Consider the following 20973-nt stretch of genomic DNA (forward strand, 5'->3'; position numbering starts at 1 on the left):
TTTTTTTAGTTTGACATTTTGTGTTTATCCTGTTTGTCTTACAAGACTTAAAACAGTAACATTTAAAATCTCTTCTACATTTGAGAGTTTATTAAAAATGTTTTTACTAACATATTCAATTGTGTGACATATTTAATAAATCATATTGCAAAGTAATGGTTATGTTTTCTCCATGCTTGTTGGAAAGAAATGGCAAAAGACAGAATAGTTTAATATTTTTTTGTGTTTATTCATGTTCCTATTTCTAATCATTGTCTTTTATTGTTGTTGTTTTTTGTTTTATGGGGGGGAGTACAGGGAGTACTATTAATATAAATATATTAATATATATATATATATATATATATATATATATTATGTATTATTCTTACATCAAACCATTTTCAGTGCAAAAAATAATCATACCCGGCAATGTATCCTTGACATTGGCTTTATCCTACTCTTAAATTATTGACATATAGACATTATTAGCATGACAGGTTGTTCAAACACACAACAACAGCAAGTGATCTGGACAAATGACACTTCCTCTATTAATTTGTAATCAGTATTTTAAAAATAATTTAGCATAATTTGCAAAAAAAACTGTCAGATAATAATTGTCCAATAATAAACTAATCATCAAAAACAACTGTTTTTTAAGTACTTTTGGACACATGATCCACATGATGTCACTGTAAAAGTGAGATCACCATATCAAAGGTTCAGACAAATCAGGAAGTGACAAAGACGAAGCCAACAGTGACATCTTGTGTTTGACTGTTGACATCACAGTCACAGAGCTGCAGCATTACCTCTGCTTTGCTTTTGCCTGCAAAAATAAAACTGAGAGGGAAAAAACCCTCTTCTGCAGAATTCTCCTGCTATCAAGATGGTGGTTTTGTGTCCTACATTGTCCAGTTTACGATTGGTCCTCTGGAACCCTTTCATAAGTTTGGCTTTTTTTATCATTCATTTCCATAAGCTAGAGCCTACATTTCCCATAATGCAACACAAAGTCACTGTGGAACCACCAGGGCTATTTCCTCCAGAGCTACAGAAGACATTGTACAAGTGTTTTCACATGGTGAATGAGACAAAGCATGATGAGCGATGACTGAAATGAAGGATAACAAATGGGCATTATTTAACAATAAATAAAGAACATGGTGTGAAAATGGGAGAAAATGCCCTGAGACTTGATATTCATTTCAGGATGACTGACTTTCTGTTGGGTTCAGAGTATGGGTCCAAGAGGCTTTTTTTGTGAATCTCCGCATGTTACATCTGCCTCCCAAATGTCAAAGTGAAAGGAGGTGGCATCAACTTTGAAAACTGTTAGGGGGCGCTATAGGGCCAACTTCTGAAACCTATATCAACTTTCTATTTTTGCTACTTTTGCATGCTGTGCAAATGTGCAAATTTTCATTTTAAGCATGTTTAGGGCCTCAAAAATGTGCCTGAATTGTAAAAAAACAAACAAATCATAAATAATAAGAAACAACAGTGACCCTTGTAAAGTGCTCGGGCTATAATTAACTTAGTGTCTTCTCATGCAGTTGAGAGAGCTGTGACTCAGTAGCTCTGACAGCTGAGCAGCTAAATTAAAACACGTGTGACTGAAACCTGAAAGATGCTATAAACTGCTGCGCCCTCTACGCTGCACAGGAAGTGCTGCACCTCCACGTACATCATATTTAGCTGCTTTTCTCTCTGATGTTCACACGATCAGCAGCAAGACAACATGAAGGTCAGCGCTCTCTGCATCAGACTGAGTGAGTAACAAGTCTTCCACTTTATAATCAAATCAAACTAACTAGTGGTTCGGGTTATTGTCTTTTGTTGAAGTCAGTTTGGATTATATTATATGTTTTATTTACATGACTATGTATTAACTTACATGAATGAAAAAAGTTCACACTTTTTTGTGGATACTTCTATGTTGTCTTCTATGAGTCATTGTACATATAGACACCTGTCAGTCTGAAACACTGCTCTCTGTTTGTGTCTCCAGTGGTGACTGTCCTGCTGAAGAACAGTCTCTATGTTCAGGAAGCTGGTGAGTTGGAGTTTGTTGATTAAAACCTCATCAAATAAAGCCTACATTAGTCCAATCTTTCATGAACAGATGAAATGAATATGGTATGAATAGGTACTGCCTCAAGCGGAGGAGCTCCAGTATCTGAGGTCTTGTTCAGCGGTGAGGGTAGAACGGAGCGTGAGATGGACAGGCGGTTTGGTGCGGCGTCAGCAGTGATGCGGGCGTTGTACAGGACCGTCGTGGTGAAGAAGGAGCTGAGCCGGAAGGCAAAGCTCTGGACTTACCGCTCCATCTATGTTCCAACCCTCACCTATGGTCATGAACTTTGGGTAGTGAGCGAAAGAACAGGATACAAGCGGCTGAAATGAGTTTCCTCCGTAGGGTGGCTGGGCTCAGCCTAACCCCTGGATTCCACTGGATGCGTAACGGCTGCAGATCCGTCGTCGGAGCCGTTACGCACCCATTATAATCAATGTGTGAGATTCCACCGACTGCAGATCCGCTGCGTAATGAGTCCGACAACGCATGGCCATCCGACAGCCCTCCAACACTGGAGCAGAGCTTCTATTTTTGTCGGACGACGGGGCACGGCGCATAAATTCAGCACAGAACAGATCGTTCGGGACAGGAAGTCGTGCACAGACACAAAATAAAACATCCGGTATATTTTCAAAATAAAATACCTCGGGTTCACGTCGGATCGTATTTCATAACTTGAAGACCTGAAGTCAACAGGTTAGAGGTTTTCACTCGTCTTTTCACCCCACTGACACCGCTCACTCCGGTGCTTGTTGTAAACAAACAGATCACTAAGGCTCGTTAACAAGAGGCTCTCGTTAACAAGCCGGCCGACCTCGTTAGCGCTCGTTAAGACGGAGTCGCTGGATTTGTCTCCAGTCATTAACGAGGAGATGTTGATTATCTTCCAGTTATATCAATTGATTAGGCGTGAATTCGCGAGATCTCGTGCGTCCTCGGGACTCTGCTGTCCGCAACAGCTCCGACACAGACGGATCCGGTGGGTGTTGACGGACTGCGGAGATACGCAGCCGGTGCGGACGGACCCCTAGGAGTCGTTACGCATCCAGTGGAATCCCGGGGTTAGAGATAGGGGGAGGAGCTCAGACATCCGGAGGGAGCTCGGAGTAGAGCTGCTGCTCCTATGAGTCTAAAGGAGTCAGCTGAGGTGGTTTGGGCATCTGGTAAGGATCCTCCCGGGCGCCTCCCGTTAGAGGAGTTCCAGGTCCAACTGGTAGGAGGCCCCGGGGAAGACCCAGAACACGGTGGAGGGATTATATCTCTCTCCTGGCCTGGGAACGCCTCGGGGTCAAGGAGGAGCTGGACGTTGCGGCTGGGAGAGGGACGTCTGGAATGCCCTGCTTAGCCTGCTGCCCCCGCGACCCGGCCCCAGATAAGCGGACGAGAATGGATGGATGGATGGATGAAATGAATATGTCCAGACAGTCTGTTAGGCACTGAATGTGAGGGCTTCACCTTTATATTTCCTGTCATACATTCAAACATGGTCTGCATGGTGGAGTAGTGGTTAGCACGCCTCACAGCCAGAGGGGCGCTGGTTTGAATCTGGCCTACGGCTCTTCTATGTGGAGTTTGCATGTTCTCTCCGGGTACTCCGGCTTCCTTCCAAAGACATGCAGCTTAGGTTTAACTGGTGACTCTACATTGCCCATAGGAGTGAATGAGAGCGTGAATGGTTGTCTGTCTCTATGTGTCAGCCCTGTGGTAGTCTGGAGACCTGTCCAGGAAGTATCCCGCCTCCCGCCCAACGTCAGCTGGGATCGGCTCCAGCGTCTCAGGATAATGAATGAATGTTTTCTGAAAAAGCCCTCTTACTGTTTCCTTTCTCCGTCACAGATGCAGCTTCTATTAATGTGGATCCAGATGCAGCTTCTATTAATGTGGATCCAGATGCAGCTTCTATTAATGTGGATCCAAACAGACTGCAGTTCTTTGAGTATGAATCCATCTCACTTACCTGTGGTGGGATTCACGGCTCATCTGAATGGAGAGTGATGAAAAAGATTTCCTCAGATGCTTCTCGAGTGGAAACATCAACAGGATCCTTGAAGATTAATCCGGCTTTTAAATCACACAGTGGAGAATACTTTTGTGAAAATGGAGAGGGAGAGAGAAGCAACGCTGTCAACATCTCTGTCACTGGTATGTTCAGCAAATTAACTCATATTGTTAAAAATGCCATAATCAGGTAAAGAATTTTTGCACTTTGTCTCTTGTTGTCCAGCTGGTGAAGTGATCCTGGATATTCCTGCTCTCCCTGTGATGGAGGGAAAGATGGTGTCTCTGCGCTGCAGAAAGAAGACTTCTGCCATCTCTACAGCTGATTTCTTTAAAGATGACCATTTCATGAAGACAGAATACACTGGCAACATGACCATTCCCAGTGTTTCATTATCTTCTGAAGGTCTTTACAGATGCAGAATCCCTGGAGCTGGAAGATCACCAGAGAGCTGGCTGGCTGTCAGAGGTGAGACAGCAAATATCATCAAAAAGGAAAGACGTCCAACTTGTATTAATTTCAATATTCTTGCTGTACATAGCTGTTAAGAATTATTATATACTTAAGATTGCTATATAATCTCTATTCGTAGAGCTTCACCATGAGTTGGGTGAAAAGTGAGATTTTTCTTGAGGGTGGTTCTAGACGAAAAGTAAAGGGGTAAAAAAAAGCTTCAGAGCTAATTATAGATAATGAATTGCTGCATAAATTGGAAAAGTTTTTGGCTGATGGTGATGCTGGAAACCCGGTCAGACTGCAGGTTCCCTGTGGCTGAGACAAAGAAATGATAGTTAATTAAATGGTTATTTCTTTACTTTTTCATTTCTTGTTGGTGTAGGCCTAAAGCAGTTTGTATTCTTCAATTAAAATTTGACACCTATATGAGGCATTACAATTTAAAATGTGCATCATAGCTCACATCAGTCTACAGCACGACGCCTTAACCTCTATATCTTTTTGCCAACTTCAACTTGTTTTGAGTCTAGCTTTCCATTCCAATTCTTCTGAGAAATGTCTTTGGTGTCCAGACTCTCATTTGCACTTTTATATTCATAAATCCTCATTATGACCTATTAGTAATGTTGGTAGGGCAATTTAGACTTAGTAGGCTGTTCTATCTTCACTACAAGGCTCAAAATAAGGCTCGCTTCTCCATTCCGACATTCTTTTCTCTTTTTTTGGCCAACAACCGTTTATTTTGTTGGTAATGCTTGCCTTCCTTGCCCTCGAACCATGCCACAACATATCTTGACATATCGTTAGCCTCATAGCATAATTGCCTAAGTCATTTTTTGGCCAAATTGTGATATCTGCCTAACTTTACTCTCCTACTACTACTGCATCTTTCTGCCTTATTGCCTATGTTCTCAGCCAGTCAGAACACTTGTTAGAGTCCAAAATCACTTTCTGCCTTATCATCTCTTTGACATTGTGTGGCATTTTTGCCACTCCATACAAACATGGCCAACTGCATGACAAATAGGTAATAAGTCTTCTCTTTGATTCATCTGGTAAGGTAGTTCATGTTTCTTCAACTTTCTAGACAATAAATGTACTTTCAGTCAATCAAAGGGATTAGGAAAAGTGTTTTTTTACTTTTAATCACATTTCTGCGACAAGGTATGATGAAGTGATGTAAACGCTAGCAAAACACTTTTTATTGTAAGTGTAAAGAGATTTGTTTTGACTAGAAATAAGACATTTTGACAAGATATAAGATAAGTATTCTTGGTTAGATTTTGAGTTTTTGCAGTGAACCTGTTCATATTTTCGTAATAGCGTTCAGTGAGCAGAAATACTCTGTGTTCGTTCCAAAAACAGACCAGTGTGATGTACAGTACAGGCCAAAAGATTGGACACACCTTCTCATTCAATGCGTTTTTCTTTATTTTCATGACTATTTACATTGTAGATTCTCACTGAAGGCATCAAAACTATGAATGAACACATATGGAATTATGTTCTTAACAAAAAAAGTGTGAAATAACTGAAAACATGTCTTTTATTTTAGATTCCTCAAAGTAACCACCCTTTGCTTATACCTTCTATAATTCAGCCAAATTTAGCGCTGTTTTGACTTGTGATTTGTATTTGAACACATATATCACTTAAATTTCCATAAATTGCTGTAGCCAATTCTATTTACGACTCGTTTGCGACAGAAACATCACTAGTATACATTGTTATTGTAATTTGCAAGAAAGTATGAAACTTGAACATGCTAGAATATAAGACATGTTTTCAGTTATTTCACACTTTTTTGTTAAGTACATAATTCCACATGTGTTCATTAATAGTTTTGATTAATTTACAATGTAAATAGTCATGAAAATAAAGAAAAACGCATTGAATGAGAAGGTGTGTCCAAACTTTTGGCCTGTACTGTATGTATCGTTTTTTTCTTGTTTTTTCCGAAACGCTCAAATATGACTTAGGCAAATATGCTACGAGGCTAACGATATTTTACTGAGAGTGTTTTTTCTGAAGATACATTGTAGATAAACTGAGGACATTATGCATGAACTGACAACCTGTTTAACCATATTTTCTTGTACTCTTAACAGCATATATTGCACCGCGAACTCAACAGACAACACCTCAACAGTCGTCTGCTCCTCCTCCTTCTCCTGGTTCAGATCAGCTCTCCACCATGTTACCTGTTGTCTTAACTAGTGTGTGTGTGGCGGTGCTGCTGCTGGTGGTGGCGGGACTTCTGCACTTTCGGGTTTGCAGAGGTACAGAAACAAGCGACCACGGTTTTTGTGAACAATAAGCATGATGATTTTCTAACCAAAGCCAAGTATTCTCTAGTTCTCTAACCTTACAAATACTTTACTTTTCATAGGTTTTAGCTTTCACATGTGCACATACTGTAGAAAAATATTTATTGTTACATGTCTGCACCAACAGCTTTACAGCTATTTTAGTTAAATATTGGTAATAGTAAAATACCATGTGTGGGAATAGCAAATACAGTGTTAATTTGCAATGAATTATGGATAAAAGAATTCATCAGAAGAGTTTTAATCCAATGAAGATACCATGACAAAAGTATATCCCGCCCTAGTTTGTTAAATTTTTGCCTTTTTTTTTTACCCATCTAGTTGCATCCTTTTCCTTTGGCATGCCAACAGGATCCAAACCAGGTAAGTATCAAATTGTCGAAGATTTTATCTATTTACACTAGTGCTCAGACGTTTGGGGTCATCCAGAAATTGTCTGTGTTGTTTTCAATGAAACAAACTGTTTTATTCATGAAATGAGTTACAAAATGAATCAAAGATACACTAAAGACATTGACAAGGGCAGGAATAATCATTTGTAATCCGTACAAATCTCTATCAACTATCAAATCAACTTTACCGACAAATCAGCACACATCAGTTTTCAGCTGTGCTAACATAATTCTCCGGTGTTTTAATGACCAATGAGCCTTTCAGCACTATAGACGTGGATTAACACAATGTGCCACTAGAACACAGGACAATGTATAATATATATTTCATTAAAAATTTCATTAATTTCATTTAAAGTGCTTCTTTCAAAAATACGACATTTCTAAGTGACTCCAAACTTTTGAGCGAAAGTGTAAATAGCATGTTAACGTCATTTATTCTGATTGACCTCCTCTCTTTACTCCAGTACTGGAACTTAATATTAATATTGTTATGACTGCAACTGTGTCTGTCACTCAAGAGGAATTTGTGATTATATGGCTACTGTATAGTATTTCTGTTGAAATGTAACTTTATTGTTGTAATGTTGTTCATTTTTTATTAGTTTCAGTTTGCGAACAAGCCAGTGTAGCTGAACAGCCCATGGATATATATGCTAATATCACAGGACGCAGGAAGAAAAGAGGTACTTCTCAGCCTTCATCTTGTTTTAATGTCAGTAACTGTGTGTACGTGTCAGAGCTTCATGTCTGCAGCTGTGGTTGATGTGTAATTTGCTCTAAATAAGAACAAATACCACATGTGTGAAATGTTTTCTCATGCCTTTATCAATAGATATTAGAATGACATCTTGTCTTTGTGTTTACCCTGGAATGAAAGTTCTCAGAGAAAACTGATTTTTTGTACATGAAAAAACAGAACGATAAACTAATTTTGATCTTTGGATGAACCAGATTCTATATTCAATTGGGATTAACAGAAATATAAAAATGTCTATTGCTAACAGAATTACCCGTGAAGATTTGGACATTTTTCACCTGGTGAGTTTGCGGAAAGCCACCATATGCAGCTGGTGGGAGGCTTGGGGTATTAAGTGGTGCATACATGTGTTGGGTGGGGGTTTGGGGCAGAGGAGTCGGTTGGGGATGTGGATGAGGAAACATAATGGCTTGAGGGGCTGAGTGTGCAACGATGTACACTATACGGACTCAACGGCCGCCATCTTGTCTACGTAGCGGAAGAGGCGGAGCCAGGCAGAGCCGCTCAGCTCGAAAAAAATGTTTGTAATGGCGGCCGACGACGCCGGCGCATTCTCCACATTTGCTGCGTTAATGGAGCCATATTGCCGGATTGTAGAAGTAAAGATTAAACAACACAAAGGATAATTTTTTCGCCGTTCAAAGCTGGGAGTTTTTCGCGGGTGACGAGCCGCGGCGGCTGTCACAAGCGTCATTTCCGGTAAGTTCACCACGGAGTATTAGATCTGGAACAACACTCACGTGCTGAAATCTACGTACTTAGTAAATGCAGATAGTGTGCTGCGTTTAAGTGTACTCATGGAAGTATGGGGATTGGAACACAGCATGAGTCTTGACAGGCGGGTGCAGCTGCAGTGTTCATACACCGGTGGCAGGTGAGTGCAGGGGGACCTGAGAGTGATGGACAGTGGCTTGGGGTACATGCAGCTGGAGGACTTGCCTGTTCTCTACGCCCTGAGGAGTCTGCTCAGCTGCCCTCATAGTCTGTGGTGTTGGGAAACTTGGCCATGGGGCTTGGGCTGCAGGTGGGGGGCTGCATAGCTGCTGGGGACAATGGGGCTGGGCTGATTAACCTGCACTGGGAGAGGGGGGACAACTTGATGATTCATGGTGGGCTATGGTGTCATTTGTGTCTCTGGAAAGTTGTGGCGTGGGAAACTCTGAGGTCGAAAGGTGGTCATAGGCAGGCTTGGAATTTCGTCATTTTAGGAGCAAGGCCATTTGGCCTTCCTGTTCACACTTATTTTAAGGGCATAAAGGCTGTTTGGTTCAATTACGCTGGTTTTACCTTTCAGATTAATACCTTAACATTCTCATTCACCAAGAAACATTAATGCACAATATATTAAATATATTAGAAAGAACCTTTTTGGAAAATGACAAATGAACCTGTTTTGAAAAGATGGCAAATGCATATATTTTGAAAAGATGGCAAAATGAATCTCCTGCCTGAGTTCATCTAAGAGTAAGGAAAGAGAAATGCCTCCTCCTGCCATAAAAAGGAACTTGCTGAGGTGAAATTTACATCAGCTAAATGTCGAGCCCTTGTCCCTGAGGTAGGGAAGACGTTAGCGCTATCCCACCTAGCTAGCTATCGCTAGTTTTCATGACGCAAAAATTTAACGTAAACGAGTCGACTTTAAATAGGCAAATACAATGGTAATTACCTATCAATAGTACTTTATATAAACACGTAAATGTTAAGTTCTGTCAAATACTACCACATACTTCAGTCACAACATATCAAAACAGCCGCTAGCTTACCTGTGCTGCATCAACACATGGCTCATTTGAATATTCAATGAGCCATGTGTTGAAGGACAGGGAGTGGGTCGGGTTAGCGTTGTGTTTACTGGAACTTTGACAGGAGCGCAAAGGCCACCTTGGCCGTAAACTGAACATTTTTTCACAGGGCATCAAGGCCAGAGTGTGGGGCAGCGGGTGAAATTCCCACCCTGGTCATAGGTCCATGCACACTGGTCTGGGGCAGGGGGGCAGAGGCCATGGGGGTCTGCATAGCTGGCTGGAATGCTGAGGGAGTTGCACTTACGGTTAAAGAGGCTGGTAATGTGGACACTTGGGCTGGAGGGGCACAGAGATTAGGGTGTGGTGATAGCACTGGGGGTTGTGGGGTGAGTTGCGTTGTCCGGTGGTGTGGACTGCCGGACTGGAGTGTGATACAGCAGCTGCTGGCTAGGGGACTGGGGGAACTGGGTGGTAAGTTTGGACCTCACAGATGACAGTTGGTTGCTTGTGCCAGGTATTGCTCCATCAGTGGAAGGGTGAGGGTGTGTTCTCCTGGGGGAGTCATAGTGGTGGCTTGTGGCAGCTCCAGGGGCGGGTGGAGGGCCTGGGGAGTGTGCATGGTCACTCATCATCTTCAATGTTATTTATTTTCTGTGATGTAGGCAATAGTGTAGAATGTATGTGTGTGTGTGAGTTACTTGTTATGATTAGCTTGTGACTGTGTATGTGTCAGAGCTATTTCTGATAGAACGTGATAAACAAAAAATAGAATGTGTGGTACAATTGTTAATAGCCCAAAAATTCACTTTTAGCTTTAACCAAACTCAACAAAAAAAAATATTTAAAATATTTAAATATCAATTTTGTGCTTTTCTTTAAAAAAATACATTCCTAAGTGACTCCAAACTTTCAGTGAACGTGTAAATAGCATGTTAATGTCATTTATTCTGATTGACCTCCTCTCTTTACTCCAGTACTGAAACTTAATATTAATATTGTAATGACTGCAACTGTGTCTGTCACTCAAGAGGAATTTGTGATTATATGACTACTGCATAGTATTTCTGTTGAAATGTAACTTTATTGTTTTCAGTTCGTGAACAAGCCAGTGTAGCTGAACAGCCCATGGATATATATGCTAATATCACAGGACGCAGGAAGAAAAGAGGTACTTCTCAGCCTTCATCTTGTTTTAATGTCAGTAACTGTGTGTACGTGTCAGAGCTTCATGTCTGCAGCTGTGGTTGATGGGTAATTCTCTCTGTTGTTGCACGAACCAAAAATAAGAACAAATACCACATGTGTGAAATGTTTTCTCATGCCTTTATCAATAGATATTAGAATGACATCTTGCCTTAGTGTTTACCCTAGAATGAAAGTTCTCAGAGAAATTATTTTTTGACATGAAAAAACAGAACAATAAACTAATTTTGACTGGATTCTTTGGATGAACCATATTCTATATTCAATTGGGATAACAGAAATATAAAAATGTCTATCATCAGCAAAATACTGATAATAAAGATGACTTAATCTACGGATATGTATCACTTTTCTCAAAAACAAATGACCTACTTTATTTGTGGTTAAATATATTTTTATATATTGCAGCTTGTCGCGAGGCAAATTTCCCTGATCATATGAAGAGTCCTGCTGTCACAACAAAGAGGAAGAAGAGAGGTACTTGATATCATCTTACATTCACTTAACATTGATTAAAGCAGCTATTCTCAACCTTGGGGTCAGGACCCCAATTGGGGTCGCGAGATGATTTCTGGGGGTCGCCAAATCATTTTGGAAGTCAGCTCTGTCTCCACTGTGTTAAAGTGTTCATGTGTTAATGTGTTTTGGTCTTTTTGGTCACTTAATGTCTTTTTTTGGGGTTATTTTGTGTGTTTTTTGGTCATTTTGTGTCTTTTTTTGATCATTTAGTGGTCAATTTGTGACTTTTTTGGTAATTTTGTTTCTTTAGTGGTCAATTTGTGTGTTTTTTTGGTCATTTTGTGTCTTTTTTTGATCATTTTGTGGTCAATTTGTGACTTTTTTGGTAATTTTGTTTCTTTTTTGGTCATTTTGTCTTTTTTTAGTCATTTTGTGTCTTTTTTGGATCATTTTCTGGTCAATTTGTGTCTTTTTTGGTAATTTTGTTTCCTTTTTTTGGTAATTTTACGTCTTTTTTTAGTCATTTTGGGTCTTTTTTGAGATTTTTTTTCTTTTTTGTGTCACTTTGGGTCTTTTTTTGGTCATTTTGAGTCTTTTTTGGTCATTTAGTGTCTTCTTGGTCATATTGTGTCTTTTCTGGTCATTTTGTGTCTTTTTTGGTCATTTTGTTGTCATTTTGAGTCTTTTTTGGTCATTTTGTGTCTTTTTTGGTCATTTTGTTGTCATTTTTGGTCATTTTGTTTCCTTTTTTGGGTCATTTTGTTTCTTTTTTGGGTGATCTGAACTGTGCGTGTGAGATTGTGTTTCAATGAGCGGGGGTCGCGGACAACATGCATGTTAAATTGGGGGTCGCGACTCAAAAAGGTTGAGAAATACTGGATTAAAGAATGACTGACAGTGGAGCACAAAACAACGTTGAATCCCAGTTATGTTGGAGAAAATAAGGCTATAACTGCATTTTTTCAATTTAATCATAGATCACAATTGGAAAAAAAAACATGTGGTTAGTGAAGCTTCGATTCAAGCCAGGCTGACATGTCATATCTAAAACAAGTCATAATTATAAGAGTGGCTTATACTGACAGCATCAGCATCTATTTTTAGGACTGAGCTGTTTATGAGCATTAACCACATTATTCTATCTTCTGACTGTTCACACAACTGAAGACGCTGTTTACTGAAACTTAGCTGTTGCTCCTTTTATATTTGTTAACTGTGGTCACCTGCATACTTTTTTTTAGTCCAGATTATTTTGAGAAGATGCATTGAGTGATATTAATTATGTCAGTGAGCTGATCCATTCTGTCACTTGTTATGTTTAAGTGGAAATGTATGCACAGTGCATAGTTCTTCTGTTGAAATATGACTTCATCATTGTTGCTTTACTTGTTCCAGTTGGCGAACATGCCAGTATACCTGAACCGCACATGGATGTATATGCAAATATCACAAAAAAACACAAGAGGAAAAGAGGTATATCTTTGACTTATTTAAATGTCGTTCTACTTGATTCATGTTTAATTCATTTTGAGTCTTTCTTGACTATAAAGTCAACCATGCTTCATTGCTTTGTTGATGCACGGACCAAAAAATGAACAAACAGCACGTGTGAAATTTTTTTCACATGCCTTTTTTCCCCCCATATTATTAAATTGTTCAAAAGTGTTCAAAATGAAAGTTCAAACTTTGACAAAAATGACCCTAATTATGAAACCAGGATTGACAGAATTATAAAATGTTAAATAGTGATCAGAATTACAACAGTTTCTATTTCATATTGGGTTTTTTTGTTGAAATAATATATTTTTTGTTTAAAAAAGGGGTGAATGTAGCTGATCATAAGGAGACCAGCGCTGTTGTCACAGAGAAGAAGAAAGCGAGAGGTACTTGAATGTTGTAACATTAATTACAGAATATATGAAATGGAATAGTGGAGCCCAAACCATCACATCTCTGATACATGTCTGAGAAATAAATAATAGTAAATTTGTGTGATTTGTCTGTTACTTTAATATCTCAGGCTTTGGGGAAGCAAATGCTCCAACATAGAAAGCAAAATCGAGGACGGAGAGGTACTGGACTTGTTTCTTTCCCTGGTTTTTAAAACATCACAAAGAGGTTTTTTTTTATAAAGGTCAAATATGTTATTTACTTTATCTTTAAGACATATAATCATTATTTGAACATGACCATTACAAGGGCTAATATATTTTCATTAACCAAGCTTTTAAATTAGTCAATTTAATCCTCATTATCTGGTATCAGCTGCATTGTAACTGATTAAAAAAAGTACATAGGGTAATCTGTCTTGGCATTACATGAGCATTTCGTTGTGTTGTGATTTTTATTATTATTATTATTTTATTATTTATTATATTATTATTTATTATATTATTGACAGCTGTAATCATTTTCTGTCCTGTGTCTCTTCTAGGTTGCTGATGGATGTCGCCTTCTTCTCTGGCTCTCTAAGGAGGCGTTCGCACTCTCTCCCTCTGTTTTCCTGCTTCGCTCCTCTTGTCTCGTCTTGTCTTCTATCTTACTTTGGAAGACTCTCTCTACTCTAACTCTCTGAAGGAAGCAAGGGTGAATCCTCTCCTAAAGAGATCCACCCTCGACCTCCTTAGTGGACAACTACAGACCCGTCTCTCTCCTGCCGTTCCTCTCCAAAACTCTGGAACGGGCTATCTTCAACCAACTATCCTGCTATCTTCACGGGAACAACCTCCTTGACCCTCACCAGTCTGGTTTTAAGAAGGGCCACTCAACAGAGACTGCCCTTCTCGCTGTGACTGAACAGCTTCACAAGATGAAGGCGGCCTCTCTCTCATCTGTTGTGGTTCTACTGGACCTTTCTGCAGCTTTTGACACTGTGGATCACCAGATCCTCATCTCCACCCTTCACCACCTGGGAGTATCTGGCTCCGCCCTCTCTCTGCTCAAATCCTATCTCAAGGACCGCACCTTCCGTGTAACTAGGAGGGGTGTTTCAGAACCCTGTCTACTCACCACCGGGGTCCCTCAAGGCTCGGTCCTTGGTCCGCTCCTCTTTTCGATATACACCAACTCCCTTGGCTCCCTCATCCACTCGCATGGCTTCTCCTATCATAGCTATGCCGACGACACCCAGCTAATCTTCTCATTTCCCCAGTCTGAAACACAGGCAGCAGCACGTATCTCTGCATGTCTGGCCGACATCTCCCAGTGGATGTCCTCGCACCACCTCAAACTCAACCTGGGAAAGACTGAGCTACTCTACCTCCCAGGGAAGGGCTCTGACCTCTGACCTCCACATCACTGTCCAGAACACGGTGGTTGTCTCCACAGAAACCGCCAAAAACCTTGGCGTGACTCTTGACAACCAACTGTCCCTCTCCACAAACATCACCGCCACCACCAGATCTTGCAGATTCTTGCTGCATAACATCAGGAGAATCCGCCCGTTTCTCACCCAGAAGGCAGCTCAGGTCCTGGTCCAGGCGCTGGTCATCTCACACCTGGACTACTGCAACTCCCTCATGGCAGGTCTGCCTGCCAAAGCCCTCCCCCCTCAACCTCCCACAGTCACCTGTTGACCTTGGAAGGTTGTCTCCATAGCAACTGCTATGTCTTCGCTTTTGTTTTACCAGCGAGCTGAGACGGGACTGATTAGGCACTGAACAAAGGCGGGTCTCAGGCTTACACACTTGAACTTCCACATATACAGATACGCTTAAATCCCCCAAACAAACCCCCCCAACCCACGCCTCCAACGCTTCATACCCCCAGCGAGAAAGGCGCATCAAATGGCTGCAGGACATAAGTCTGTTCATGTTTGTAAAGTGTATTATGCTTATGTTGCTGAGGTTTTTTTCTCCTGTTGTGCTGTATTTCTTTCTCTTCATCTCTGTCTTCCTGTCCTGTTCACCTCTGTCATATTGTTTGTTTGTTTTTATATGTTTTGGACGGGTTGATGGCAAATTTCGTTGTACTACCCTGTGCAATGACAAAGGCTTCTGGTTCAGATTCTGAATGGAGTTGAGACTCAAAACATTCAAACCTGTACACATGAGCAATGTCCATCTGTGACATAGCTATTGGTCAACAATAGTATTTTGTTTCTATATTAAAGAAATTGCCAGCTATTTACCTCCTTATCAGGAAAAAGAATATAATTACTCAGTGACGATGGTGGTGGGGACAGAGGAAGGTACAGTTCATAAGCTGCACAGGAAGAGGAAGTTCTCAGCCACAAACTTAACTCGTACTTCAGTTTGAGGCTCAGTCAGCAGCGAGACATCATGGAGGCCACAGCTCTCTGCTTCAGACTGTGTGAGTACTCACTCTCGGGTTTTACTCTTTTTATATATTATATCCTTTATATGAAACCATTTTTTGTCTAATATTCAATATTTCTCTTTTGCTTATCCAGTGATGCTTGAATTCACCCTGCTGAACAGTTATACTCTGAAAAGTGGTAAGTGACAGAAACAGAAAACCCTTTGCATCATTATTTCCATCTAAAGGCTGAAAGACAACTTAAATCTGTTCTAGTCTCTGTGATGTTGTTTAGCTTCCTACAGGTTTGCTTCATGTTTTGTGAAAGGTCTATTTTGAAACAGATGTCCTTGTTGCTAGTGAACACCAGAGTACATTTGCTACTTTAATCTGTCACAAAGTATTTTTGCTGATTGTATTTCATCAGTAAAAGACATATTGTTTCAGTTCTGAATGTGTCTTTGGGGCCATTTCTGTCTTGGTTTCAGATGCAGCTTTTCTCCGTATCACTCCCAACAGACTGCAACACTTTAAATCGGACTCTGTGTCTTTTGACTGTGTCGGGTCTGATGCCTCAACTAAACTGAGAGTGTTCAGGGATTCTAAGGAAATTGATCCTGCATGTGATATTAAGTCACCAACAGGGTCCTCCTGCACCATTGAGAGAGTCTATCCAGCCGACAGTGGAGAGTACTGGTGTGAGACTGGAGGAGGAGAGAGAAGCAACAGCGCCAACATCACTGTTGCTGGTACGTTTATTGCATTTCTCAAGTCATTACATATTTATTTTAAACTCTGTTTTCTCATCCAGTTTGTCAAAATTGACTCTCAGCTGATAAAATGTGTGGTTCATATATTTTGAATGGACATTCAAAAAAAAAAGTGAAATGTATTATTAACAAATGTTTTCAATGTTTCCAAAGTCTGTTTTATCTGTGTTAATGATAAAGCAAACTGCTGACTTTACTGTATCCATTATCTATTGTGACTAACTTGCTTTGTTCATAAGATAGTTTGGATATAATTATAGCTTTTCCAACATATTGTTCAGCTGGTCCTGTGATCCTGGAGAGTCCTGTCCTCCCTGTGATGGAGGGAGAATCTGTGACTCTGAGCTGCAGAAACAAGACGACTTCTACCAACCTCCCAGCTGATTTCTTCAAAGATGGCCGCCTCATCATGGAGAGCAGTTCTGCAGAGACGACCATTAAAATCGTCTCCAAGTCTGATGAAGGACTCTACAGGTGCAGCATCAGTGGAGTTGGAGAATCAGCAGAGAGCTGGCTGGCTGTCAGAGGTGAGACACTGCACTGTTTAAAATAAAAGTGGCTAAAATAACATTACATTCTTTATCTGCAGGTGTCTGGTTTCAGACCTCTCTGTACATGTTCACAGTTGCACATTCTCACACTTAAAAGGTGAAGAAACCTCAGAGACACTGACTGCTATCTTGCTATTTTTAAAAGGCGACCAGACCGGTTATTCAGGGTGTCTTGTGTGTTTTTTTCAGACTCCCCTGATCATTTCTGCCTCTCCCACACAAACCATGTGAGAAAGTGTATGTCCGCTGAAGAGGCATCCAGGAAGCTCTGTAAAAGCAACAATGGTTTGTACAGTTTCATAGCTTAAAAGTTGTGACTTGAATAATCCATATCAACATATGAAAAATGTTCTAAACAACATTTAACTTAATCTTTATTATTAATGAAGCCATTTTCTGAGATTATAGGATGTATTTTTGTTGTGGTCTGATGAATGAGGAGAACAAGCGGAGAGGTTCAGTTCTATGCACATTTAATCCACATGACGTCAGATTCAGTTCTGACTTCAGAATGAATGAAAAGGTTACAGAGACTGAAACTTCTTATATACTCGTCATGGTGACATGGTGCCAGTTATTCTGGTAAACTGCAGGTTGCTTAACATTGTGCTAACATGATAAAGTTGTAAACAGATGTAATATATGTGTTCATGTGTGATCAGCCTGTCAATATCTCACTCCAGTGGTCAGAGGCGAAACAAGTCTTGTTCTTCAAATTCACACATTCCTCAGTATAAGTTTATGCTGAGCTTATTAGGGCCTCGGGGCAATCGCACTGGTCCCATACAGCAATATCTGCAGGGACCAGTGCTGCACTACTGTTATACTGTGGATTTCTTCTTATTCCTCTTCCGGACGCAATTTCGTCCCGATACTAGTCCTACAACTTGAAGAGTTGCAGGACAAATTATATATCAAAACGTGCGGTTTGATCGGGATCGGTGTGCTATTACTTTTCTCTACAGAATACGAATTTTTCGTGACATAAGTCGCAAAAAACTGCCCAAAATTTTGCCTTGAAATGAATGGGACGGCCGACAAAAAATGAGCAAAAAAGAACAATAATTGGAGATTTTTAAATGTCTACTTCTCCGGCATAATTTCACCTAGAGACTCCATTTAAACTTTAAACAGTAGACACAAGTCTTGTGTATCGGTGTATTAATCCACGTTTCGATAGGTCATATAGTTTTTTATCAATCCCTGTTCAATGACCATGATCATTTTTGGAGAAATTCTGAGATTATAATTGGTGTGTATTGCACGGAATGTTCGTGTCACAGTGTGTGACATCATCACCAGAGTGTAGAGGGAGAGAAAAAACTGTCAAAAAATAAATTTTAAAACTGCGCTCCAGGCCGTGAATTCCACTCTACAGAAATAATTTATACATAGAAACGTAGGAAAATTAGTCTTCTCACTCACAATCCTCTGGTAAAGCTGTCAGAGTTATAGTTTGGGCGTAGGACGCACAGATGATCCACCAAAACCACCAACAGCCTCATTGGCTCCCATATTAAAAACGCAGGGAGATTTCGGAAGAAGGGAGATGTAACAGTTTTTTTAGATCGCTCTCACAAAGCTATTTTTTCATTTTTCTTAAAAAAAACATATGTAGCTGTCAGGAAGAACTCGGGACGCTCAAAGTGAAGTCGGATCAATGATAGGTATTATGGTTTTGCCAAAAATGCTTTCTGTTCGAGGCCAGAAATTTCACTCTGCCCACCTCTGCTGTCACTGAGCCGGAACATTAACAGCTGCAGTTATTTCTGTTGATTGCTTTGATCTGATTGCCTTTGATCTTTGATGTGATTACAGTTACAGATACACACACACACACACATTTTGAGGTTAAAGGGCATAGTTTGAAATCTCTGAAGAATCTCATCATAGTGTACACACACCGGCAGTAGCCCCCGTGGCCCTTTCAGAATTTCCCCAGAGGAAATTTTCTAGTTGATACATGCTGTGCAGAATTACAAACAAATGCATCCTAACGGGATAAATAAGATTAAGATGGGACAGCCGATATCAAAGTTCCCATCAAACTCCAACAAACTGAGAAAAATCTGTTGTACTACACTATCTTACTGCTACACATTTGTTTTCCAGGTGAATCATTTCTAGGATCAGTTTTCAATTATTGCTCCAGCAGCCGTCAGAGACAACCTGCAACATGCTGATAACATGCTGATGGTGTTGTGACTGATGTGTTCTGTTGTCTTTGCAGCTCTTCACAGAGAGACTTGTCCCTCCTGGGATCACTCCATTTATCTTCTCCTCCTCTTGAGGACGGTGTTCACCATAGTGATGGTGGCTCTGCTGCTGCTGCTGGTGGGACTGCTTCACTGTGGGAAACTCACAGTTACACAAAAATGTACTCATGCAAACAGGTGAAAGGTAATCTGAGCAGTGAACATCCCATCATGCTGAAAAAACTTAACTTTAACTTTTTAGCAACTGCTTTTTTACTACTTGTGTTTACATTGGGTTTCTAACTGTTAGCAGTTAATCATCTTTGTGTTACATGCTCATACTTGCAGTGGCTGTTAGACCTCTGACACTGAAAGGTTAGACACCACAGAGGCACTGACTAATGCATGATCTATTTTTAAAAGGCGAGCTGTCAGTTTCTTCAGTGTATGTTTTTCTGTGTTTTATTATAGACCTTAAAGATGCTCAGGATAATTTTAGACGCAAACAATGTGAGAAAAAGTTTGTATGTACAGTCTATAGAAATAGATACGAAATGAAGCCAGTTCTTCTAAATGAGCCGAGCCAAAAGAGCTGCATCTTTTATAAGAGCTGGACCTCCTTTACTATGAAAGAACAGCTTGTAAACTGGTGTCTTGAGTTATGAATATTAGTAAATATATTGACAGGATACCAAGTCAGTTCAACCATCTGCTGTGTTACTGAATCACCATTTTGATCCGTCCGTCAGTTTAAAAATAGCACTATAATGATTGAAGAATAAAATAGACCGGTGGACATGTTAAACTTTACACCTGTTTGCATGTGGACAGCTGACCTGCAGATGTTGAACTGGCTCTGGAGTAAAAGGACTTTAGTTGGTGATGTCTAGAGCTCAAACGTAGTCTCAGTTGATGGAAGATTTTGTCCTGATGTCAAACTTTTGAAGATGTTGGTCGTATCATTTCCACAGAGATTATTCTTCCTGATACAAATTTATAATATTCTCTGCAGTGTTACTGTTTGTTTTATTTCTTGTGCAGCAAAATGGACAACAACTGTATTTCACTGTGACTCTGTGATGTACGGTGACAATAAAATGAACCATGAATCTTTAGATCACTAACCAGAGCAATGATTTCTGAAACTATTTCAATTTTTTTTTCAAACTTCTAACTTGACTTTTGCTATTGTGAAGTTCTTGACTATTTTTCCTGATGACACTAATTTATGAACTTCACTCTTCCTACAAATACAATAAATTTAAATTGATTGTGATTTATAATCAGCTTTTGTTGAAACAACAACATTTCAGAATGGTGATCAATGTTCACAACTTGAATAAATAGATTAATTTCCAATTTTGTAATATTATAAATATATAAGGTATATCAAACAACTGGGGGAAGAGCTATAAAAACAATCACGTGTTTATTTCAAGATAAAATATAAAATAGATTGAGTGAGACAAATGATTTTGCAAAGCATCAAATAATACACAGTTAGTTAAAAATACAAAGTTATCTTTTTATTTATATTCTCTAAAGTTGTACTGCAGGAAAAATAAAAAGTTCTCAAAGACAAATCTAGCTGTACATCAGCATTAAAAATAAAAGTCTATTTTTCATGAAAAAAGTTCCTTTGATGCTCCTTTGATTAGTTCTTTTTTTATTTATTCAGACTTCAGTTTTTTTTCTCCCTTTTCTTCATAGCAGTTCAATATTTTTAATTTCAGAATTATATTTTGCATCAGCAACTAGAAGTGTTTGTCAGTAATTGCACATTTAAAATATAATTAATTA

At 39.8% G+C, this 20973-nt stretch overlaps 2 protein-coding genes across 2 annotated transcripts; both read left to right on the plus strand.

Moving 5' to 3' along the window:
- The first annotated feature begins 1592 nt into the window (after window positions 1-1592).
- LOC131989344 (low affinity immunoglobulin gamma Fc region receptor II-like) lies at window positions 1593-13842 on the plus strand. Its single transcript, XM_059354534.1, has 9 exons — window positions 1593-1754; window positions 1994-2038; window positions 3950-4201; window positions 4284-4526; window positions 6623-6793; window positions 7163-7204; window positions 7839-7919; window positions 10832-10906; window positions 13835-13842. The coding sequence occupies exons 1-9, from the start codon at window positions 1724-1726 to the stop codon at window positions 13840-13842; spliced, it is 948 nt and encodes a 315-aa protein (XP_059210517.1). The 5' UTR covers window positions 1593-1723.
- A 1725-nt stretch (window positions 13843-15567) lies between these two features.
- On the plus strand, window positions 15568-19539 carry LOC131989346 (low affinity immunoglobulin gamma Fc region receptor II-b-like). The gene is made up of 5 exons (XM_059354535.1): window positions 15568-15589; window positions 16146-16406; window positions 16709-16954; window positions 19209-19312; window positions 19522-19539. The coding sequence occupies exons 1-5, from the start codon at window positions 15568-15570 to the stop codon at window positions 19537-19539; spliced, it is 651 nt and encodes a 216-aa protein (XP_059210518.1).
- Window positions 19540-20973: the final 1434 nt, after the last annotated feature.

Source organism: Centropristis striata, chromosome 17, assembly GCF_030273125.1.
Source record: "Centropristis striata isolate RG_2023a ecotype Rhode Island chromosome 17, C.striata_1.0, whole genome shotgun sequence".
In the NCBI taxonomy this organism is placed as follows: Eukaryota; Metazoa; Chordata; class Actinopteri; order Perciformes; family Serranidae; genus Centropristis; species Centropristis striata.